Genomic DNA, 25,621 nt, shown 5'->3' with positions numbered 1-25,621 from the left:
TCTTTTTAAATATTGGATATCCCCCTCCTATATATATAATACACACACAAAAATACACATTCATGTAATTAATAACTTTTTCCCTTTGGTGATCTCATCTAATTGTTGGTTTCATATACCTGCAAACTTATGGTACCTCTTAATAAATATGTATCTATATTTCTAATTCTGCTTAAGTTTTTAGATACCTTCGTATAGATACCTTCTTTTACAGCTGTGGTCTGAAATAATGTCCTTTGGAAAGAAATAGTTTTCCTGGGACCTCTGAATTTGTGCTCCACTATTTAGTGAGTTGAAAGGGTTAGTACATCTATGGGATTACCCAGATACTAGCCATAGAACTTTAAGATTTAGGGAGAAAATACCTTGCCTTTAGGGCGGAACTCCTATACCATGAGTTCAATAACCCAGATTTACTGTTGTCAAAGACAGTCCTCCACTCTTAACTCTCTAAGGCCTGAGGCACCTGCATACCTAAGACCCAACTGCACCTATAAACTAGAACCTACCTTAGCCCATCACCCCCACCCACATCTAGACCAAATGGGTCTGCTTTCTGATTTAAATTTTGCTATTCTTAAAATAGTTATTTTTCCTCTTGATACCAGTCAAAATGACCTTCTACCACCAGACAAAAAATCCAGCAAATCCAAAAATCCATCCTTGCTTAACCATAAGTCTTAAACTTCATTGGTTATTTTGATCGCTAGTATACCTTTTTCAAGGCTTTTCTGTCCGTACAGACAGGATATAGATAAAATGTTTTATTTGGCCCCAATTGCTTTGAAAACATTTTTCTTGGCATACCTTTCACCCCCCTTCTACTCCTTCTTTCCCCCTCCACTTAACCTACTCATTCTGTCAAAGTCAGGTTCAGACAGGACACCCTCACTCTAGTTGAGAAGGGAGAAAGCACAATTCCTGAGGGCAGGCAGCTAGCTCCATTTAAGCAAGGCTTCAATGAGCAGAGTCACATATGCTTGCTTCCTTCTCTCATATGGCTTCAGTCAGATATTATTCCTTTTCCTGTGTAGTAAGGGAGTGAAGTCATCAGTGTTTTCTTCTCAGTTCTTCTGTAAGGTGAAAAACTGCTCTTTTACTGGTCTTCAGACTGGCGTTTATGTACTTCTGGAAGACTAGCAAAACTTTCCAGGGCTTCCATGCAGACAGTTTTTTGATCTTTAGCATCCCATTTGTATTCTTCCTGAAATCCCTCTGCCTGAGAAAGTATCAGTGTTCTGCAGATTCTCTTTGATTTTTCCTCTTTTCAGGGACAAAAGATTTTTCTTTCATGCAAGAGAATGTAATTATGGTGCACTGCCCGAGGGTGTAAAAACTTTCAAGGTGGACAAAACCTGGCTATCTAACACGGATAATTTGAAAAGGCAGAAATGTCTAGCAAAAGCAAAAGACTTAAAAAACTTAAAAAATGAAATGAAGTCTGATTTGCCTTTGGAGCCCATATTTGAGCTCTGGTTTTATTAGTTAGGATATTGTGATATTTTCTATAAACTGTCATTGTTTTGATACTTATATTTAAAATACACAAAGACACACACACACATAATACACAGAATATGGGATTATGGGCAGGGAGTACATAGTGCATAGTTTGAAAATGTCTTTTAGACATGGAAATGAAACCGTTTGAAGATGATTTTCTCCCTTTATGAATCAAAAAGGAGAATTTAATAGTTAACATCACTTATTAAGAGATGTTATACTTTTAAACCTGTTCTTAATTTTTTTGACGATGAGAGTAACCATTTTCACAAACAAGAAACAATAAACAGTTACATTAAATAAAATTGAAAGCCATCATCTTTCTGCCTTCCTCCTTCCAGTCCCACTGTAGTCAGTAGCTTTGATTTGTATCGTCTTCACCATTTTTCTGTTTCTACAAATAGAGCTACATAAAAGGGTTACTTTCCCAATAAATGGGATCACTTGTCCACAGTTTGTATTCTTTTCTTCTAGTAATTGGAGCAGATTACCATATATACATTTCTTAAGAAATTATGTATCATTCACCCGTTTTAAAATTAAATTGTTTTTTATCATTAATTTGATCTTGACATTTAAAAATATTTTCTCTTTACTGTGGTTTGACTATGATCTTGATCAAACAATAAATTGAACTAGATGACTTCAAATTTTATGATACTCTAGTTCCATTATGATAAAATGACGCTATGTGAAAACTTTTTTTTACAAGGCAGTTCTGTTTTATTGATCCTTTCACAGTTAAGAGAAGAAAGCCGGAGGCTGGCTTTGGCTGCCAAAAGAGAAAAGAGAAAGGAGAAGAGACGAAAGAAAAAGGAAGAACAAAGAAGAAAACTAGAAGAAATTGAAGCCAAAAATAAAGAGAACTTTGAACTCCAAGCTGCTCAAGAAAAAGAAAAACATAAAGTTGAAGGTATTTTCTCTAGATTACCATCTAATTTGATTCATGTAATACATTGTAATCAAAATTATATTTCCTTAACTATCAATAACTTAAGGTAAAAGTAGATTTCTAAATCATTAAGCCCTTGAAGTACTTACATACTATTTTCACTTACTGATTTCTCTCTAGCTTTTTATTTTGAAGAATTTCAAAGCTACAGGACAAGATGGAAGAATGAGAAAACGAATACCTCAATACCCTCCACCTAGATTTTAAAACAAACATTTTACCATATTTGCTTTATTTCTTTCTCTCTAAATATATATGCATATTATTTTCTAAGCTGTCAGAAAGTAAATTGCACACATCCTGACATCGTACCTATAAAACTTAAATACATATCTTAGGAATGACATGTGCTTGCATAATCACAATACCTTTTATAATACCTAAAAAATTAAGAGTAATTCCATAGTATCATTTGTTGTCCTAACCATATTTAGATTTTTTTTTTCTTAAAATGAGGGAATTATTTCAACTAGGTTCTAACTGAAGGATTATTTGATACGAAGATATTGTGATGAGAAACCATTTCCATTAAACCACCAAATGTATATGCAGTGTGTGTGAGTGTAATTTCCCTCTCCTCCAGCCTTTTATTTTGAAGAATGTCCAAACTATAGAAAAGTTTATGGAATAGTGCAGTGACCACCTGTCACCTAGATTCTTAAAACATTGACACATTAATTTATCTTTTTTCCTCTCTTTTTGAACAGATTACATGTAAGTTGGACACCCTATGCAAAATTACCACTAAATACTTAAATATGTATTTCCCAGAAAAAGAACATTATTTTATGTGACCATAGTAACATTATTATTACACACATAAAATTTAATAACATAATAATATGTAATATACAGTACATATTCATATTTCCCAGATTGTTCCAAAAATATATTTTATAATGGCTTACTATGCATTTTTTTAGGACTTGAGCACAGAGATGATAATGGGTGTCATATCCATCTAATTACTGATGAATGTTGGAATGGTGGATGACTTTTCCTCTAATAGTCACAGAGTAACTCCTGTCTTTATTGTTCTTCAAGTGTTTAAAGCTAAATGTACTCTAAAAATGTTTAGACCTTGCTAATTGGGTATTGCTGGTATTGGCTTCTTTTACAGATGAGCCTGAAGTCTTGACAGAGCCTCCAAGTGCCACAACCACTACTACCATAGGTATATCTGCAACATGGACAACCTTGGCAGGTTCCCATGGTAAAAGAAATAACACCATAACTACAACCAGTTCAAAGAGGAAAAACAGGAAAAATAAAATTACTCCAGAAAATGTTCAGATTATATTTGATGATCCACTACCAATCTCATATAGTCAGCCAGAGAAGGTAAACGGAGAGTCCAAGAGCAGCAGTACCAGTGAGAGTGGGGACAGTGATAACATGAGGATTTCCAGCTGCAGTGATGAAAGCAGTAACAGCAACAGCAGCCGAAAGAGTGACAATCATTCACCTGCTGTGGTGACCACCACCATGACCAGCAAGAAGCAGCCATCAGTTCTGGTTACATTTCCGAAGGAAGAGAGAAAATCTGTTTCTGGCAAGGCTTCAATAAAGTTAGTTCTAATCTTCATTTTTATTATTTATAGTATCATTATGAAATTCTTCGTTGCTGATTTTTTTAGTAAAAATAGCAAATTAACAATTGGCAAAACGAGGGTTTATCTTTGTGCTAAAGAAGTCACAATTTCATTTTAACTGAAGAATAGGCTATTTTTGAAGTTTTTGTTAATGAAAGAGAAAATTATTTTTACTGTGTAACTTCTTTATTTTGGTTGTTAAATTTTAGCCCATGACAAGTATTGATTATGGTTTCTTAGGGGTCATTATAATTCAGCTCTGCTAATTTTGACCTCTAATTGACTCTTCATGTTATGCTAAATATTGAAAAGTGAGAAATAAGTTCCTCACTTGTTTACTGTATTTATTCTAAAAATAAATAAAACAAAATTATGTAGTAGGTTGCCTCTATCATTTAAAATTCTATATTTGTTCTATATTTAATTATTTTCCTCCCTCTGTTAAAGATTGTCAGAGACTGTCAATGAAGTAACCAGTAATTCTCTGTCTACTTGTACAAAATCTGGTCCATCTCCCCTTTCCTCTCCAAATGGGAAGTTAACAGTAGCAAGTCCTAAGCGTGGACAAAAGAGAGAGGAAGGATGGAAGGAAGTTGTAAGAAGGTAAGTGATTGTTTCTTTGTTTTTCTCATTCTTTTTACGTGAGGTGTTGTTTACCTTACTGTTAGATTCATTCAGCTGTTCCAAAAGTTGCATATGAACTGGTGGCCCAAGGCTGAATCTGGCTAACAGAGAGAGCATACACCATATTTTAGATTTAAAAAAAAAAAAAAAAAAAGTAGGCACTAGTACTTCTAAAATGAGGAGATTTTACATAAAAAGTACAGAGACTTCACGAAAAAATTACAAGGATGATTGTGGTATTTGCTGGACTCCCAGGTATTGCTGTTTGGTAGAGAACTAACTTAAATTCTTTAAGGTGATAGATTGTGTCTTACTCAGTTTTGTAATCTCAGAGCCCAGCATGTGGTATCTTCTACATGCTTGTAAATATTTGAAGAATGAGTAAGTATTGGTTTTAAACTGCTCTTGTCTTTAAGCAACATGATGCCTTTATTTAAAGGATTTTAGAACTGAAATATTTGGTTATGTTTTGCTTGGGATTTTTTGAATTATGTCTCAAAAAGTAAAACAGTATCTCAAACTAAAAGGTAGTAAGATACCAAAGAGGATCTATTGTAAATCTTTAATGGCCTATTTTAAAGAACTTCCCAGAAATTCCAACAAATACTTAAGCTTTTGAATATTTGAAATAAGAGCTATAATGAGCCAAACTTATTCCTCTTAATCCCAAAATGCACTGTTTGGTTTTTTGTTTTTGTTTTTGTTTTTTTCGTATTACTGACCAAGGCCTCCCCCTACCACCATGTCTATCTTCATCGGTCTCTGTGTCTCTATCTTATATTCATTCTCATGTACACACACACACACACACACACACACACACACACACACACACACACAGTCATTCACGTATATACATTCTGTTGAACTAAAATCAATCGCAACATTAGAGTACTATCTATCTAAAAGTAAGGTAATTCAGTTTTTCTGCATGTATTTTATACTGTGGTATACTAAGAAATTCTTAATTAATTTGAAAGTAATGATCTCTGACTGATTATTTTGCCCTTTAGAGAAAAAAGGAATTACCAAGTAACTTAGTTATGTATATAAAAGGGCAGGGGTCATAGCTAGCCTTTTAAAAAATGTAACATTTTAATATTTAATCTACCATTCTAAATAAATAATGTACTTGTTCAATAAAGCATAGTTGGCTCATTCTCTTTATTGAGAATTACACTGTATTTCTTTTAGAAGCATCCTATTTTTAGGCTGGTCAGAAATGTATATGTACCTTTTCTAAAGTGTGAATGTTTAGAACTGTAAAGCAGTTTTGCAAATGTTAAGACAGGTTTTGTCTTTTTGAAATTTGAGCAGGCTCTTCTCTTTCCTCACACCATTAAACATCCTTTAGCAAGCTTCCAGTGTTGGTGGATAATCATTTTAATGCCTCTAAAAGAATGAAAGGAAACAATGCATTTTTAATATCATTCTTTCAGTTACATATTAGACAATAAAAAGAATGTGAGTCAAACACCCAGAAATACCCACAAGAAGCCTTTCTGTTTCCTCAGGCTCAATTAGGTGCCCAGCCAGTGTGTCTTTACGACACCCTATTAGAGCGCCTGTGGCATGCTGCTGTGGCTTTCCCCCTTGCTGTCTGCATAGTCAATATATATGGGCAGGAACCTCTGTTTATCTTATTTGCCATTAGTATTTGCATTAACACAGTGCATGTCTGCACAGTATGTGCTTTATAAGTCTTAATAAAAAATGAAGGTAAAAAAAAAAAAAACCCGTTTTTGGTAATGAGATGAAAAGCTGTGGTTAAACACGTGCTTGTGTGCTCTCTCTCTCAGTCTGTCTCTGTCTCTCTCTGCTGTCACTGTTAGTTGCCTTTTATCACCTAAACTAAGAATAGATAGAGGCTGACTCAGCAATAATTTATTCTTTATTTACAGAAATGTATTTTAGCAAGCCTCTTTCCTCATATTTTAATCATAACTGCTGATACTAATGATAATCTTAATTTATCTTTGCAACTTTTAAACAGGTCAAAGAAAGTATCTGTTCCGTCAACTGTGATATCCAGAGTGATTGGAAGAGGAGGCTGTAATATTAATGCTATCCGGGAGTTCACTGGTGCACACATAGATATTGATAAGCAGAAAGACAAGACAGGAGACCGGATAATAACTATAAGGCAAAACTTTGTCTCTTATATTTTCTCCTTCTGTGTTTTATTGCACTGTACCTTAATGAAGTACAAGTATTTTGAATTTCTGGTGGATCTTTGTATTTAATAGCGTACTTTTTAAAATGGGAATTCGATTAGAATGAGAGAAGATAACCTTTACAGTTCTTTTCCTCTAATTCATGTGCTCTTGTGAAATATTTTAAAGTGCTTTAAAAGAATTTTTCGTGTGTGTATGTGTGTGTGAGAGAGAAAGGTTTAGATAATCTTTTCCTTACATAAACTTTTCATATGGCATTCTTAAAATTTTATTGAGACTTTTTAAGAGGGAATAGGTTTCTCACCCATTTTTAAGCAATAAGTTTCCCTTCTTCCCTTACTGGCTTTTGAAATTTATTATTCTAAGATTGTATCCTTAGAATATGAACTCAGCCATAGATAGAGATCTGTAGTGGATATTTGTCTTGTATTGAATATGTCTATTCCTGAATACTCTTAAAATAAACATACGATATTCTAAGAAATCATAAGTTTGGTTGTGAGAGGCAGGTGCCCCATTGCAGATTCTAATAGTTCTATAACCTACTTCGGAGGAAGCAGGTAGCCCTTTCTGTTTTGTGCTTAACCTCTTCTCCTATCTTGTTTTTCCCTCTCCTGGGATAGGTGGGCAGTCACAACCTGCCTTATCTAGAGAAAAGGAAAGTAGATACCCTTTAGGAGTAATTTCCCCCTTAGGGTTTCCATAAGGCTTTCCTTGCAGTCAGATATCTTCCTGAAGATCCTGAAGTTTGACCTTATGGCCATTGTTAGCATTATCAAGATTCCACTCGCATTTTGAGACACCTTCCCAGAAGAATTATAAAAATTGTTCTACTAATAGAGATTAGTCATAGATGGGGTCATCTTAGGTACCAGGATTTAAAATAAAATACTGTTTTCTTACTCAGTTTTTTTTATTGTTGTTGTTGTTTACTTATATTGCTTTTAACTTTGATCAGCTGTTTGACTTTACAGTATCATCATGGATTACATAGGCTTTTGAGTATAGTCGTTTCTCTAACTAATGTATTTTATGGTAGGAAAATGACCTTTTTTTGAAAAGTCACTATCCCTTTGGAAAATACAGTGGCATGTCAGGGCAGTTGATTGCTTTTCAGAATATCTTAAGAGTAGTTAGAAAATTGCTGCTTAACTTTTATTATTCTCTGTATGTATGTTTACACATACTTGAATGAATTTAGGCTTCACCTATTTAAATGTAGGGGAAATTGGGCCTGATTTCTTTTTTTGGTCAATTTACAGGGGTGGCACTGAATCAACAAGACAAGCGACTCAGTTGATCAATGCTCTGATCAAGGATCCAGACAAAGAAATTGATGAACTTATTCCAAAGAATCGTTTGAAAAGCTCCTCAGCAAATTCCAAAATAGGGTCATCAGCACCTACCACCACTGCTGCTAACAGTTCCTTAATGGGAATTAAAATGACGACTGTAGCTCTGTCATCAACATCTCAAACTGCCACAGCACTCACTGTGCCTGCAATTTCTTCTGCATCTACTCATAAAACCATTAAGAACCCAGTAAATAATGTGAGGCCTGGTTTTCCAGTTTCTCTTCCATTAGCATATCCTCCTCCACAGTTTGCACATGCTTTGCTTGCTGCTCAGACTTTCCAGCAGATCCGTCCACCAAGGTTGCCCATGACCCACTTTGGAGGTACTTTTCCACCAGCTCAATCCACTTGGGGTCCTTTTCCTGTCAGGCCTTTGAGCCCTGCCAGAGCTACTAACTCGCCTAAGCCTCACATGGTGCCTCGCCATAGCAATCAGAATAGCAGTGGTTCTCAGGTGAATTCAGCAGGTTCTTTAACTTCAAGTCCAACAACTACAACCAGTTCATCAGCTTCAACGGTGCCTGGTACATCTACAAATGGCAGTCCAAGTTCACCTTCTGTCCGAAGGCAGCTTTTTGTCACCGTTGTGAAGACATCCAATGCCACCACCACAACAGTCACAACGACAGCAAGCAACAACAGCACTGCACCCACAAATGCCACATATCCTATGCCTACTGCCAAAGAACACTACCCAGTATCATCCCCATCTTCCCCATCACCACCAGCCCAGTCAGGAGGGGTTTCTAGAAACAGCCCTTTGGATTGTGGAACAGCATCTCCCAACAAAGGGGCATCTTCCTCTGAACAGGAAGCAGGTAGTCCACCAGTAGTAGAAACTACAAACAGTAGACTTTCAAACAGCAGCAGTTCTTCTGGGAGTTCATCAGTTCATTCTGCTCAGCAACAACCTCCGGGATCTGTTTCTCAGGAGCCAAGACCACCTCTTCAGCAGTCTCAGGTTCCTCCCCCGGAAGTTAGAATGACTGTTCCTCCTTTAGCAACAACAAGTTCTGCTCCAGTGGCGGTGCCTTCTACTGCCCCAGTGACTTACCCTATGCCTCAGACACAAATGGGATGCTCCCAGCCTGCTCCTAAAATGGAAACCCCTGCTATTAGACCACCCTCCCATGGCACAACTGCCCCTCACAAGAATCCAGCTCCAGTGCAGAATTCATCTGTTGCAGTCCTCAGTGTCAATCACATTAAAAGACCTCACAGTGTTCCCTCTTCTGTCCAGCTACCTTCAACCTTAAGTACACAAAGTGCTTGTCAAAATTCAGTACATCCAGCAAATAAGCCTATTGCTCCCAATTTCAGTGCCCCCTTACCATTTGGGCCCTTTAGCACATTGTTCGAAAACAGCCCTACTTCTGCTCATGCCTTCTGGGGAGGATCTGTTGTTTCATCTCAGTCAACACCAGAATCTATGCTATCAGGAAAATCCTCATATTTGCCAAATTCAGATCCTTTACATCAGTCTGATACTTCCAAAGCTCCAGGTTTTAGACCACCATTACAGAGACCCGCTCCAAGTCCCTCAGGTAAGTTCATACTTTCTCACATTCTGCAGCTTCTGATTTATACAAGTGATAGGAAAACTGTTGGTCATTTTCTAATGATTTTATTCTATGGCTGGGCCAGATAGAGGTTGTTGAATCCACTTACCTCCAATGCTGTTTGAGTAGGAGATGTGTTGAGTATGGCATTTAAAAAAAAAATCTTTTTAGAAGCCACAGTGGCTTTTATCTTGAATTTCCCATAAATAAATTTATCAAGTATATTTTTCTGTCTCAGATAAAACAGTCTGTTATGTTTGAATTTAATAAGAGAATGCCATGAGAAGTTTTATTTAAAAAATAATAAATCTTTTAATTTTTAATTTTTTTTAAAGATTTTATTTATTTATTTGACAAAGATCACAAGTAGGCAGAGGCAGGCAGAGAGAAGCGGGGTGGGGTGGGGAGCAGACTCCCCGCTGAGCAGAGAGCCTGATAAGGGGTTCAATCCCAGGACCTTGGGATCATGACCTGAGCCGAAGGCAGAGGCTTTAACCCACTGAGCCATCCAGGTGCCCCGTAAAATAATAAAGCTTTTTAAAATTTGATTTCATTTCTGTCTTTTTTGCTTTTAAAATAATGAGAAAAATACAGAGCTACATAGTTTTAATAAGGTAGCTGCTAATCACATATGTGCTATTTAAATTAAAATTAAATAAAATTAGAAATTTCCTCTCAGTCAAGCCGGCCATATTTTTTAAAATTTGTTTTCCAATTTTATTACAATAAAACTGACATCACTGTATAGGTTTAAGGTATGCAAGATAATGATTTGACTTACATATATTGTGAAATGATTAGCATAATAAGTTTAATTACCATCCATCATCATATAGATGCAATAAGAAAAAAGGAAAAAAAATATTTTTCCTTGTGATGAGAACTCTTAGGATTTTACTCTTGCTTTAACAACTTCCATACATATCATGCAACGGTGTTAACTGTAGTCATCATGTTGTACATTACATCCCTAGTACTTATGAACCCTATAACTGGAAGTTTGTATCTTTTGATCACTTTCCTCCAATTTCCCTTCCTCCTATTCCCCACCTCTGGTAACCACAAATCTGATCTCTTTGTCTATGAATTTGTCTGTTTCTAGATTCCACATAGGTGAGATCATACAGTACTTGTCCTTCTCTGTCTGACTTATTTCACTTGCCATATTGCCCTCAGGTTCCATCCGTGTTGTGGCAGATGGCAGGATTTCATTGCGTTTTAGGCTGAATAATATTCCTATGTGTGGGTGTGCACACACATGTGCATGTGCGTCACAGCATTTTTCTTTATTCATCTGGTGAGGAATGTCTTAGCTATTGTAATAATGCTCCTGTGAACTTAGGAATGCAGGTATCTTTTTGAGTTAGTGCTTTTGTTTCCATTGGATATATTCACAGAAGTGGAATTGCTGGATCATATATACCAGTTCTGTTTTTTGGGGGTTTTTTTGAGGAATCTCCATACTGTTTTCTATAGTGGCTCTAAGCTGGCCATATTTGAAGTGCTTAATAAGCACACATAGCTAGTGGCTGCCATAATGGACAGTACAGATATCAAATATATTTATTATCATAGAAAGTTCTATTAGACAATGCTGATTTAAGGATCTCCTGGTTTTGAATGGTTGCTTTCTTTTTAAATTTTCTACTTTGAATGTTTTTTAGATTTATGGAAAAATTCTATAATTACCCCAGCTTTCCCCAATGTAAATATTTTATATAATCCTTTATTTATTAAAACTAGGAGATTAATATTGATGCAGTATAATTAACTAGACTGCAGACTTTATTCAGATTTCACGAGTTTTTTCAGTAATGTTCTTTTTCTGTTGCAGTATCCAGTCCAGGATACCAAGTTGCATCTAGAGCTATGTGTTTTAATATGAACATTGCAAATAAATAAAGATATGCCATTCCAGAGATAGACAAACTATCACCGGTGGACCAAATATGGCCTGCTGTCTGTTTTTACATTTGTAACTTTTTAAAACTGAGATTCAATAATAGTGTAAGATTTTTTTAATGACTTAAAAAAATTTTTTTAAATAATAATAGGTGACACAAAAAAATAGGAAATTAAAACTTCAGTGTTCATAAATGAAGTTTTATTGGGGCACAGCCTTGCCCAGTCATTTACATATTGTATTATAGCTACTTTCATGCTCTAATAATAGCCTGAAAATACTGCTGTTCAGCCTTTTGCAGAAAGGTTGCCAGTCTGTGTTATTGTAGAGATGACATTCTGGAACCAAAAATTTCTAAATTTAATGTGGACTGGATGTTAATTTGCCTGTTTCTGTGCCATGTGAATACAGTGTAATGAACATGGTCAGTATGGGGACTGATGAAAATATTTATGTGTACTTTATAAAGATAACATAATTTCTCTTGAGTACTGAAATGTTAAAATAAATATAATTTAATTTTAAAAGAGCATTATATACTAATACACTGGAAATGTTTTTATATTTCATTTTTATGATTGTTGAAATTCATTGAAAATACTTTTCAGAAAATATGAAATCTAGGTACTGTGTTGAGATATAGACTAAAATTAAGATTTAGAGGAAAAAATTCTTATTTTGTGGAAAGGTATAGGAAAAAAGCTAGCTCTATAAGGGAGGTGAGGTTTTTGGGGGGGGTGTACAGTTCATTAGACCAAAATTAACATTGAAGTTTAATTTTAGAGTCCATTGGAGGGGAATATTACTTGATTCAGGTCAATAAAACAGGCATATTTGCCTTTACAACTCAACCACTATATTTACACTCAAGAAAATTAACATTGATTCAGCAGTACCACTCCATGTTCAGTACCATCATACCACATACACCCATTATGCCTGTGTGTTTCTTTTTTTTCCCTTTTGATCCAGGATTCAATCAGGGTTTACACATTGCTTTTGGCTGTTAGGTCTCCGAGGTCTCCCCCAGTCTAAAATATCTTACTACCTTCCTTTGTTTTTCTTGACATTGAATCCTTTGCAGAGTCCAGTTGTTCTGAAGAATGTCCCACATATTAGATTAGATTCATCTGTTTTCTAAGTCCATGATTACATTCAGGTCAAACATTTTTGGCAGAATCATTGGATGGGTGATGTTTTGAACCTCAAACTGCATTGCATCAGGACGGATTCAATGAAGATTGTTTCTCTATTACCTAGTACAAAGAATGGCCACTTAAAGTGCTCATCAACAGATCTGTCTGTAGTAGAAGGATAGCCATGTTTTTTTCAAGACTTGATTTTTTTTTTTTTTTTTTTAAATAGCACATTTAGGTTCACAGAAAAGTATAGAGGAAATTGAGAGAAAAGTGCAGAGATGTCCCAGATACCTCCTGTCCCCAACAGTCATAGCCTCTTCCATTATCAACATTCCCCACCAGGAGTGGGACATCTGTTAGAATTGATGATCCTACATTAATTTGTCATGACTATCCAGAGTCTGTGTTTTACATTAGTATTTACTCTTGGTGTTGGTACATTCAAATGTCCAGTGGGTTTGAACAAATGTCCTGTGACATGGATCTACCAGTATAGTAACATACGGAGTATTTTCAGTATCTTAAAAATTGTCTGTGCTTTGCCTAATCATTCTCTCCCTCCCCCTGAGTATTTTGAAAGATAAAATTTTATATAATTCCTTGGCCATTAAGCCCATTTAAATTCCAATGTTGATATGAAATCTACATGTATTCTATAATAACTAATTAAAATATCAGATATTAAAGTTAAATACAAAAATAATTTCCTTGATAATTGTTCTTTTTTTATAGTTATCTTTAGAGAGAGGGAAATGATGAGTCTATAGATTGGGAGAATAAGCAAGGAGAAATATTTTTAGCCATCTAAAATATTTGGGGTATTAGGGACCTCTTGGAATTTTAGGGTTTTTTTTTAATTTTTTTCTCCTACAAGTAACAATTATAAATTCTCTTCTAATTCTAGGTATTGTCAATATGGACTCGCCGTATGGTTCTGTAACACCTTCTTCTACGCATTTGGGAAACTTTGCCTCAAACCTTTCAGGAGGTCAGATGTATGGACCTGGGGCACCCCTTGGAGGAGCACCCACAGCTGCTAACTTTAACAGACAACATTTTTCCCCACTTAGTTTGTTGACTCCATGTTCATCAGCATCGAATGGTGAGTATTTTATGTTGTAATTCCATAAGAAGAGTTTGTGTATGTTTCCTGAAAAGCAAAATGTTTCAAGTAGGAAAAGGCAAAGTAAATGATTTAAGAGCTATGAGCAAGTCTTAAATATATCAAGACTAATGAAATGGGAACATAGGACCAAACATTTTTGTATATAGCGAATGATTAAAGTCTGAAATAGGGATGCTTGGATGACTCAGTTGTTAAAGGGTCTGCCTTCAGCTCAGGTCATGATCCCAGGGTCCTGGGATCGAGCCCCGCACTGGGCTCCTTGCTCGGAGGGAAGCCTGCTGCTTCTCCCTCTCCCAGTTCCCCTGCTTGTGTTCCTTCTCTCTGTCAAATAAATAAAATTTTTAAAAATAAATAAAAAGTCTGAAATACATCATTATTTTTTAGTGATTTTACCTACTTGATTTTTTTCTTAACTCCTCTTAAAATTAATTTTTATCCCTAACTGTATAACAGATCTGGGTTAGTGTCTTCTGAGTATGTTGAGCTGAAATTAAACCATCATAGGAATACAGATTTCTTAAGATACATACATATAGATGATTCATATTCACTTACTTATATATAAAAATAAGGATAGTTTTTTATTTTTATGTTCATGAAAAAAGAGGAATTGGGAGAAAAGGAGTTAAAATTGCAACGTGACGACTCATTTGAAAAGTGTTAACCTGAAATTTTTTGGCAGTTAATCTTTAAAATAGAACGGATTCTTAGAAGCAGAGAATGTTTTTAAGTGTAATAAAAACACACTTATTGATATTAATGTTTATTACTTTAGATGCTAATATTTATTACTTTAGGAAATAAACTCAGAAAGTTTTGGATGAAATTCACAAAGTATGATAGGTTGTTTTGCCCTGTAAATTCAGTATGTGGGCTTTTCTTTTTTTTTTTTTTTTTTTAATTTTTTTGGTTTGGCTTTATGTTCACTTGATTTTTGTTTTTGTTGAAATGCATTAACAATGCAACAATATAGATTAGGTTTTCTAATCCATTGCTGATAGAGAATGTCATTGAAGTCATTAAAATTTTCAGTGATGCATTCCAGCAACTTTTTATTTCAAAAATTTTCAGAATTTTCAAACTTACAGAGAAGTTGCAAGAATACTTTAAGAAGCATTCATATTCCTTTTGATTGGTAATTTCTCAAAATTTCCAATTTTTAAAACATTTTGCTCTGTTTTCTCTTTGCTTTTTTTTATTCTTGAACCATTTGAAAGTAGGATTGAGATATAATACCTAAGACCTAAAAGCTTCAGTGTGCATCTTAAAAATATGGACATTTTCTTACACAGCCACAGTATCATTGTCACATAGTTAATGTATTAATTTAGTAATATCATGTGATATTCAGTCCCTATTCAAATATCCCCAGTTGTCCTAAAACAGTTTTTATAGATTTTTTTTTCCCTTTTGAACCATGAATCACTCAAGGTAAATGTATCACATTAGACTATGTCTCTCAAGTCTAACTTTAAAAAAATAATTTTAAACTTGTAAGAATAGTACAAAGAATGCTTATATATTTTTCTCAGCTTCACCAATTGTTAACATGTTGCCACATTCCTCTCTCTCCCTGCAGTATATTTCTGGGTGTGTGGGTGTGTAGAATTTTTTTCCTGTACCGTTTTAGAGTTAGTTGCGGATATCAACCGATTCTGCCTTGAATACTCTAAATGATAATATTTCTTAAAAACAAGAACATTCTGTCCACAGCTATGGTACAGGTGGCAAATTGTGCATTGGACAATACTATCCATAATATTCCATATTCACTATTCACCAATTGTCCCAATAATATTTTTTATTTCCTCTCATCCAAGATTCAAATCAGGATCACAAATTGCATTCAATTCCATGTCTTTTTAGTATCAAATGATCTGGACTGTTCCTTCAACCTTCTTTGTCTTTCAGAGAAGGACTTTGGAAGATTACAGATCAATGGTTTGGTAAAATTCCCCTTAATTTTGTTTTTCTGATATTTCTTCATGATTAAATTTAAGTTATGTGTTTTTGACAGGAATATTACTATATGGTCAATGTTGTATCTTTCTTTCAGTACATGATATTGCATAATATGTGAGTTTGTACCATTATTGGTGCTGTTAAATTCGATCATTTGGTTAAGATCATGTATTCCAGGTTTCTGTACTGTCAAATTATCATTTTTCCCTTTGTAATTAATAAGTAATCTGTGGAGAGTTTCTCTGACACTATGTTCTTAACTCCTCATCAGACTTTGAGACCGTGTAATAAGGGAACAGGCAAAGCAGTAGTACTTGTTGAGTAAAAATAATAGTTTTGCTTTTGTAATCAGGTTAATGCTTATAAATTCCAAAAAAAAAATTAACTTTGATGAAGGAAAAACACTAAAATTGAACATAAATGGAAACAAACTTACCTGTGTTTCAAGTTACTGACATAAACCTACTAAAAGAAAACAATCCAAAAAAACTCTTAAACCATAGTATGTTATGGGGCACCTGGGTGGCTCAGTGGGTTAAGCCTCTGCCTTTGGCTCGAGTCATGATCTCAAGGTCCTGGGATTGAGCCCCACATCCGGCTCTCTGCTCGGCGGGGAGCCTGCTTCCTCTTTTCTCTCTCTCTCTCTGCCTGCCTCTCTGCCTACTTGTGATCTCTGTCTGTCAAATAAATAAATAAAATCTTAAAAAAAACCCAAAACCATAGTACTTTATATGCCCTCAGTTTAAAGACAAAAAGATTTCAAACAAATCTTGGCAATTCTACATAGGACATTGGATTTGTATAATGTTATGGATAAGCAATTCTAAAATTATGGGGTTTATTGTAGGATTGAGCAAGTGAGTGTATTAATGATACAATCCACAGTCCTCACTGTGAGAAGAGGTGGTGTGAAATGGAGTAAGGCAAAGAAGAACCCTATGCAGTTGGATTAGATTTAGATGATCAGTGTGAACTCACGATTTTTCAGTTACCTGGATACCGGAGCAAATCATACGAAGTTGCTGTTTTCCCACCAGCTCTGTCTACTGAAAGGGCCTAGAAGCAATTAATGTTCATCAGCAGTGAGCACATCCAGTGCCAGATCTATCTGTTGAATATGTCTGTCTACTGAAAGAAACTGGGCTTTCTCGATGAAATAGCTGACTCAAGAGCTGGGGCATACAGGGAGCCGGTGAAGTCTTAGGTGTCAAGAGAGTACTTAAGTGCTCAAAATTATGGGGACATGTCAGGACACATGAGGCAGCTTTAGAGAGACTCCCACTGGCCAAATTCAGGAAAATTTGACCAACAAAGTGAATAATGGCTGCTCACTGGATAAAGTCTAAGAATCCATAAGTCCATAATGATTAAGTTTTTTTTTAATTTTTTAATTAAAAAATTGTTTTTAAGAATTTAAGATTTTAGAAGGGAAGGGAACTCTCTTCCTTACAGTGTAAGGACAACTCATACATATAGAAGGAATTATAATTAGAGTCTTTGTTTTACAATCGTTAAAGTGATTGATTTACGCAAGACTCCCGCTTTTACCTCTAATACTGAATTTTTAACTAGTCTGCATTTTCCTCAATATAAATTTTAATACTTTTACTTTTTTAGTGACCATTTAGTTTGTTTTGTCAGACTTTCAGCTTTTTTTTAGGTAATCTGTTCACATGAATGTAGCTTTGTGTTTTCATTTATTACAGTCTTTCAAAATTTTGTTTTCAGTGTTTATGTACATAGTTTCCTTAAGAGTTGCCATTCTGGATGCTGTTGTAGAACCAACTGTGGAGGCATGTGACTTACTTTTCATAATATATTTGTCTGGTTTTATGTACTTGAACAGGTTCTGTCATATTTCTCCATATAGTCTGTTCCTCTTCTCATTCCCTCTCCTTTAGGATATAAAGATGTTATTAGGACCCTGACAAATTAAGTTGGGATGTGGGGGACAGATCTATCTGTTAAAATTTTTTAAAGAAAAAATTTAAATTTTTTTTTTTTTTAATTTTTTTTAGAAAGGAAAAAAAAATCCTTTCTTTAGGCCCAAGAACAATAGATTGGCGATGCCCAAGAACCTTCTCCATGTAAAAGGCTGGGCAGAGATCTCCTGAACCCTTACTCCATTCAGACTGCTAAGATCTCTCCTACCAACACTCTGCCGACTTGTGCATTGGTTACTGATCACTGGCTGTCTGTGAGTTTCAGTTCTTGGCACATTTAGTCAATGGGCCATTTTGACATTCAGTCCTTAGAAAACTGTTATCAGATCAAAAAGCAGTAAAAACAAAATTTTGAAAGGAAGGAAGTAATTTTACGTTGTGAGCCAGGACACGTCATGTGAGTGTAGGGCTGAAATAATACGTTTACAAAATAGCACTCAGCCTTACAACGTATGTTCCATGCTGGTATTTTCTATTCTATTTTCTGTAACCTTTAAAAAATTTTTTGTAAGCTAGTCATGACCCACCACATTCATCTTGATGGCCTGAACAGAAAGATGAAGAAAGTACAATAATTTTCGTACAGGAGTATTTTTTAAATTGTAAGTCACATTGCTCTTTCATTTTGAATTCAGGACCTGTTGTCATTTCAAAACTGAAATTGATTTACCATGAAGCCAGTGAAGCTTCAGCTTCAGGGTGCCTTTTTTACAAGGGACCCTGCCAAGGTCCTATACCTAATTTTGTGTTTGCAGTTTGGTATTCTTTTTCTAAAAAAGGTTCCCAAAATTGTATTAAGAGTGCACAGAACTTCTAGAACCTGTTTTTTCTTCAGTATATAGTTGGCATATTTTAAAACAACATGATGACTCTGAATTGAATTTTGTGTTTTTTTCTAATTATATAATTAGAGATGAGAAAAGAGATTATAATAATTCTGTGCTTTTTATGACAAAGAACATAGACCCACCAAAGGAATCTCAAAGAAAATGGTACTGACTTTTAAAGGACTGTCTGCAGACCCATGCAGGATTGGATCCAAGGCCAGCTTCAGAGCCATTCGGCTATTCCTTCTCTCTCTCTTTAGAGGATTTATGACAGACTCATGGTCTGTGTCTTGTGAGTGTCTTCTGTTTACTTCCTCTTTGCCTAGCCTCCTTCATAATCTCATCTTCTATATGGTCCTCAAAGATTCAATTCATAACTAGTTAAACCAGTTTTTCTTTTTTTCATCAATTGTACCGTTCTGAATGAGGAATATGATTTGCTTACCGCCTGTGTTCAGGTCAGGCCATGTCAGACATAGACTGCTGCTAGCCTGAGATGAATTACTCTTCAGTCAGACACCTGTCATTAATCCAGTAAGCTTGCAGGGAAGAAGCAGAAAACTGTCTCCTGATAAAAGTATGGCTGTGAAGTGGGCAAATCTCTTAAATGGGGGCTTGTCTTTAGGCAGGCCTAGTTACTCCGTTCATTTAAACAGAATATAGAGGGTATTTTGCTTTGCTTTTGCTTTTTGGAAGATTCGGGAAAGGGAAGAGAAACTAGATTTGACACTGACCAATAGGGTAGGTTCCCAGGATGAGTCTAGGAGAGGTAGAATTCATTTGTCTGTCCTATCCGTCCATCCTTCCTGCCAGCTTGCCACCTTTGACTTTGTCTTGGCAAAGTTGTTCTGGGTTGATCCTTCTCAGGTTTGTAAATGTGTCCTTTCAATACACAATTTAAAAAACAAAACATTAGGGCACCTGGGTTGCTCATTCTTTAAGCATCTGCCTTTAGCTCACTCAGATCATGATCCCACAGTGCTGGGATCGAGTTCCGCATTGGGCTCCCCACTCAGCAGGAAGCCTGCTTCTCCCTCTCCCACTCTACCTGCTCGGGCTACCTCTCTCACTGCCTCTTTTCTCTGTCAGATCAATGTAAATAAAATCTTTAAAAATATATATATTCTTTCATTTCTACTGCTTTCCTGAATTTTTTCATTGTTTCCAGTTTTACTAATTCTGAATTACGCTGTTCTTTCCTATGTTTTCCTTTCATTTCTTTCAGCTCACATTGGAATTTTAGAGTATAGCTTTGTTTCTGATACACCTTTGGAATATTAGAATACAGCTTTCTTCTTGGCGTGCTTTTATTATCTGTAAAATGTTCTGGGTCCATATCTCTTAGTTCATATAATAGCTTTGTATGGAATTTGATTGCATTTCTGTTCTGTTTTACAATTTTAAATTAAATGAACTTTTCTGAATTTTTAGAAAGGATACATGGATCAGTTACCTTCTCTAGCTTAAAGGCTCTAGAATTTGGTCATTTAGGCAAATATGCAAAAATATGGCCTTAATACTTTATTAAATCTGGCTTTGTTATCCTTACCCTCCCACCACCCCCACTCTTGACTGGATCTTTTGTCTGCTTTGCTTCTATTGTCCCTTTCCTGCTCTACTTGGAATATGTTCCCAGAAGTTTCTTAGTAGTGTGAAGCTTTATCGTGGAATGAGTCTTCAGCAGATATTTTTGAGAGTTCATAGGGTCACTATTGCTCCAGCTTCTTCAGACCTTTTTGTTAATTCCTTGCAATGACCATGCATAGGCAGAACTTTCCCAGTTTGACCCGTTCTTATCAGACTGGCCTGCTCTCTCCTTTTCTTTGAGTACCTTTGACTGTTTTGTTCTCCTATTCTGTTCTTAGGTCTGGAGAACTGCTTCTTTCCACACAGGTGTTGATACAACAGAGGTCTTGTAGCTATCAGTGATTTGTCCCCATTTACTCGTATCTTTTGATTCGTTTGTTTAGATTTTTTAAAGATTTTGTTTATTTATTTGACAGAGAGACTGTGAGAGAGGGAATACAAGCAGGGGGAGTAGGAACAAGCAGGGGTAGTGGGAGAGGGAGAAGCAGGCTTCCCACTGAGCATGGAGCCTGATGCGGGGCTTGGGTCTCCATCCCAGGACCCTGGGATCATCACCTGAGCTGAGGGCAGATGCTTAACAACTGAGCCCTCCAGGTGCCCCTATTTTGTTAGTTCTGTTATAGGTGTTACCCAGAGGTGTTTGGCTTTGCTAACTTGGTAGCTTGTTTTTATGGAAAGATTTTGGAAGAATCACAACTTGTGCTGCTATACCTCCATCTTTGAATTCCTTCTTATACCAGTGCAGTTTTAAGGTTAATTTAGAAATAGGTATAATTATTCAAAGACACATACATGGCTTTTCTATTTTCTTACGATTCATTAAAAGTAATACTGTTAAGAATGCTAGTGGATCCATAACCACAGATGATATATTTTAATTTTTCATTAGAGACTAACAGTTTTCTTGGTTTACTTGTGCAGATAAGCTCGTAAGCTTCATGTTTTTGTTCCCCAATAATATCTATATCCTATTAATAACAATTTATAAAGTATTTTCACATCCCCTTTTTTTTTTAAGTTAATAATATTACTACAATTCGTTGAGACTAATACTTCTACTGAATTTTTCTTTTTCAAATTCCCTGAAAAGTACCTTGGGAAGTAGAGGCACTGTGCTTTTGTGTATATATACCCGTGTACAGATAGATAAATAGGTTGATTGATTTTGCAAATTTATTAGCTACCTGAATCCCTTTGGAGTAATACACACACACACACACACACACACACACACACACACACACAACTTATATGAAAAAAATGATTAAAAATGGAAAACTATTCTTGACTATCCCTAGGGCATCTAGGGCATACAGTCAGGCAGTTATGAGTAAATTGTAAATAAGCAGGTAACTCCTTTGACTTTTAAGCTTCAGGCTCCACCATTTATACCCTATTTTAAATTTAAATGTGCTTGATATTTAAATTTTTCACTAGAAATACAATTTGGGTTGTTCTTGTTTTTTCTTCTCTCTAGTGCATGAAGAAATTGAATCACTTCAGAATACTCCCAAATATTAAGAACCTGCCTTGTTTTGATACATAAAGCTTACATTGTCATTTTGAAAAGCTTGTTCGTGGAATACCCATGTGATACATGATACAATAAAACAAGTTGGGCAGTGAGGCATGGCTCTATATTGGTATTTTATCAGCATATTAAGTTGCTGTGAAGTTCTAATTTAAGGAAACTTTTTTCTCAAGTTAGATTTTCCACATTTGTTGCCTACCTGAATCCCTTTGTTTTTGTCATAGCATACCAAGGGCTGTGTGTTCTCGAGGAATACAGTTTGGAAATTGCCAATACAGGCATGATTTTCCTCCACGTCTGTTTTGTTGTTATTTAGCCTTTTAAATTTAAAGATAGTCTTCTCATTGTTGTGGTTGTTTATTTTACTCAGTATCAAGCATTTTTTAAAATATTAATTAACTTAATGGGTCATATTACATCATCTGTATTCAGACATCTTCACAATTTGTCACGTAACTAAATGAAAAAACTGTGAATCAAATTAAAAAATGACTGCAAAGTCATGGAACTTAACCAAATTTTAATATGCATAATTTTTAAGCATTATTATCATATTTCATTTTTCCTCAGAGAACACATATATGAGGTATCTTCAGAATGTAAGATTTGGTTTTACAAAATGATACCCTCTATAGATGACATCTATACTATTTCAAAATATCTTTTCTCTAGATTCTCCTGCACAGTCCGTATCCTCTGGAGTTCGTGCACCTTCGCCTGCCCCATCATCAGTACCTTTAGGGTCAGAAAAGCCCAGCAATGTCTCTCAGGACAGAAAAGTTCCAGTCCCTATTGGGACTGAACGTTCTGCACGTATCAGGCAAACTGGAACTTCAGCTCCATCTGTTATTGGGAGTAATTTATCCACATCAGTAGGGCATAGTGGCATCTGGTCCTTTGAAGGGATTGGTGGCAATCAAGGTAAGACATGCTATTCTGCCTGCCAGAAATTAAGTTTTAAATTTGTGGATTTAACTAAAATACTACAATATTGTAAGTAATACTTAACATTAACAGTCATTCTTAAAAGATCTGTATTCATATCTCTTGGTTTTCACTAATCAGCTTTAAGAGTTCAGGCCATTTTTTGTTACCATGTTATCTCTCATTGAATTTATCTAATGCAAGCATACTCCTCTCTTCATTTCATCATGTTAAGAAAATGCTAAGATTTCCTTTTGGACTCTAGCTCTTATCTTAACTTGTTTTTTTTCTTTTGTAACACAAAGTATTTAGACAGTTGTTACTATGAGGTTATTGTTGTTATTAGGCTGTTGTATCACTGCCTACACATGGAAATATGGCAGTAAATATTTAAAAGTAAGTCATTATTCTGAAAGAATGCACAATTCAGTGTGGAAAATTCTAGATAGAAATAGAGTAAATGTTTTATCTTGCTGTCTTTGGTTTTAGAGATCACCAGCTATCGTTTTTTATCTTTTTGTTTTCCCTCAGACAAAGTAGACTGGTGTAACCCTGGTATGGGAAATCCTATGATTCATAGGCCAATGTCCGATCCAGGGGTGTTCTCACAGCATCAAGCAATGGAGCGAGAGAGTACAGGAATTGTAACTCCTTCTGGTACATTCCATCAGCATGTTCCTGCAGGATACATGGACTTTCCTAAAGTTGGGGTAATGGTGACTTACATAAGCACTGTTATATTTCTAAATGTTTTTCTTATTATTAGCTTTGTTTTACTTCCAAGTGGATAAGTGTTTGTGAAATGATGCGCAGGCGTCCGCCTGTAATTATAGGTCAAAATCTGGCTAGAGAAATGTTTTTGACCAAGTATTTTGGCTGTCGTAGGCTTATGTATAGTCTAATGGTAGAAGAAATCATATAATGGAAAATAATTTTTAGATTACTTCAGTAACATACTTTTTCAAAATAAAATGAAGTTTCATTTTTAAGGCCATGGATTTTATTTGGGAAAATAAGCAGTGACTTGAAGATATGACTATGTGCATAATTTATGTTTTCTCTTTTTTTAAGGGTATGCCTTTCTCTGTGTATGGGAATGCAATGATTCCTCCAGTAGCACCTATTCCTGATGGTGCTGGAGGACCCATATTTAATGGCCCTCATGCTGCAGACCCCTCTTGGAACTCCCTGATAAAGATGGTTTCAAGCTCCACAGAAAATAATGGCCCTCAAACGGTAAGGCTGATCATTCAGGGAACATTTCTTTAGTGTTTATGAGATGCCAAGACAAATAGGATACAGGTAAATCATGCTAGTGAGGGAGTATGGTGAATATGGGTAGTTGAGGGAAATTTAATACAGCAAGAGGATATGGAAAATGGTACCAACTGTAGTGATTGAAGCGAAAATTATAAAAGGCATTATATATTTCATTGGGTAGCAGATGGTAAGTAAAGGATTTTAAATTACAAAATGTTGTAACTTTATACCTCAGAATTTACTAGTAGTATGAAAAGGACCATCTAGAGGTTATCATTATATGTATTATAAGTGTCAGAACAGTGCATAATTATAACTCTAACAATTCACAGAAATGATTAGTGATTAGTATATTTTAGCTTATGTTGGTGTATGCTTAATGTTTCACCCATTTTCCTTCGTCAGGCATCAGTCTGTATGCATTCAGGTAATGGTTTTTAAAAAATGACAATAAATCAGATCTTGTTTGAGAAATAGGAGAGACAGGAAAACAAATAAAAGGGGCTTTTCATTGTTTTCAAGTATGTTGCAAATTAAATGAGATTTAGCTGTTTTAGCTCATAGATAATAAGAGCACTTACTTAGTTTTTAAGAGTTCTGCTTTTAATCAGATACATGTTAAATATGTCATATCTAATAAAACACATGCTCTACATTCCTAGGTGTGGACTGGACCCTGGGCCCCTCACATGAACAGTGTGCACATGAACCAGCTTGGCTGATGAGGATCAGCGTGTTAGCCTGCAGATTCCTTTTCATTCAGAGGAAATCACAAGTGGCCGAAAAAAATTTATGCTCCCAAATCATTCTACTGATGTGCTTGACTGAAGTGTGTAGGCTTTTTGCAGAAGAAGTTACTAACTGACCTATTTTCTGTGAACATTTGTGACTGCCCATTCCCCACCAACATCCGTTTTACCTTAGTTAGCATTTTTCTTATCATTTTTCTTTATTTCTTTCCCTCTTCCCCTTTGGACATAACTTTCTGTTGAAGCTGTTCTTTGGCTGGTTGGTTTTAGTACTGTAAACTGCTTCTGAGCAAACACGGAAATTTAGCAAAATTATGTAAACTTGATCCTGAAGTTTTAGAATGGCAAATAAATGTACAATTGTTTACATAACAGAAAAGGCTAAGCAGAAAGTAAATTTCAATATGTCAGTATAGAGGCTCTACTTTATGTAGACTTAAATTAATGTGAGATATGTACCTTCATATTCAGAAATCTGGATGTTTCCTTCATACATTAAACTATTAATAAGCATAACTTTTCTGCTTGTGTAATTTAAGTATAAAGTAAAACAATGGGCATTATCAGTGGATGTTTCCTGTTTAAAATACCCATCTTGCTCTCTTTTGAGTTTATTTGCAGCAGAGCACATACAGAAGAAATTTATTACCTTCCCATGTCATGTTATTACCTTGCCACACTTTTAAAACTAATACACTCTTCTCTCTTCACTCTTCTCTTACCTTTATCGCTAATACCAGTAAAATTCTCTTGCTGATCGTGAAATAATTTTTTATAAAGATTTTTATTGTAATGGCTGCTACAGAGAAGCGGATCACCTTCGTCATCACCTGTGGTTCTTCTAACCATAAGATGTTTAGTCTTTCTGAGAATTTACAAAGCCACACTGGTTCCCAGTCAGCGTATACAAG

The 25,621-nt window shown here is 35.4% G+C and overlaps 1 protein-coding gene across 7 annotated transcripts in view; it reads left to right on the top strand.

Annotated features, from left to right (window-relative positions):
- The window catches only part of ANKRD17 (ankyrin repeat domain 17), a 163,183-nt gene extending 137,957 nt beyond the window's left edge, over positions 1 to 25,226 (top strand). For all 7 annotated transcript variants that reach the window (XM_032334553.1, XM_032334558.1, XM_032334557.1 and 4 more), the window contains 10 exons: positions 2,245 to 2,416; positions 3,576 to 4,023; positions 4,495 to 4,650; positions 6,665 to 6,814; positions 8,108 to 9,744; positions 13,706 to 13,903; positions 22,450 to 22,698; positions 23,233 to 23,411; positions 23,773 to 23,937; positions 24,624 to 25,226. In XM_032334553.1, coding sequence (XP_032190444.1) covers positions 2,245 to 2,416; positions 3,576 to 4,023; positions 4,495 to 4,650; positions 6,665 to 6,814; positions 8,108 to 9,744; positions 13,706 to 13,903; positions 22,450 to 22,698; positions 23,233 to 23,411; positions 23,773 to 23,937; positions 24,624 to 24,683 — 3,414 coding nt within the window. In that variant the 3' untranslated portion in view covers positions 24,684 to 25,226. The remainder of the gene's footprint in view (positions 1 to 2,244; positions 2,417 to 3,575; positions 4,024 to 4,494; positions 4,651 to 6,664; positions 6,815 to 8,107; positions 9,745 to 13,705; positions 13,904 to 22,449; positions 22,699 to 23,232; positions 23,412 to 23,772; positions 23,938 to 24,623) is intronic.
- The last annotated feature ends 395 nt before the right edge of the window (positions 25,227 to 25,621 follow it).

This window comes from Mustela erminea, chromosome 2 (assembly GCF_009829155.1).
Source record: "Mustela erminea isolate mMusErm1 chromosome 2, mMusErm1.Pri, whole genome shotgun sequence".
Taxonomy (NCBI): Eukaryota; Metazoa; Chordata; class Mammalia; order Carnivora; family Mustelidae; genus Mustela; species Mustela erminea.
The sequence above is the reverse complement of the archived record's forward strand: the minus strand, read 5'-3'. Positions and strand labels throughout refer to the sequence as shown.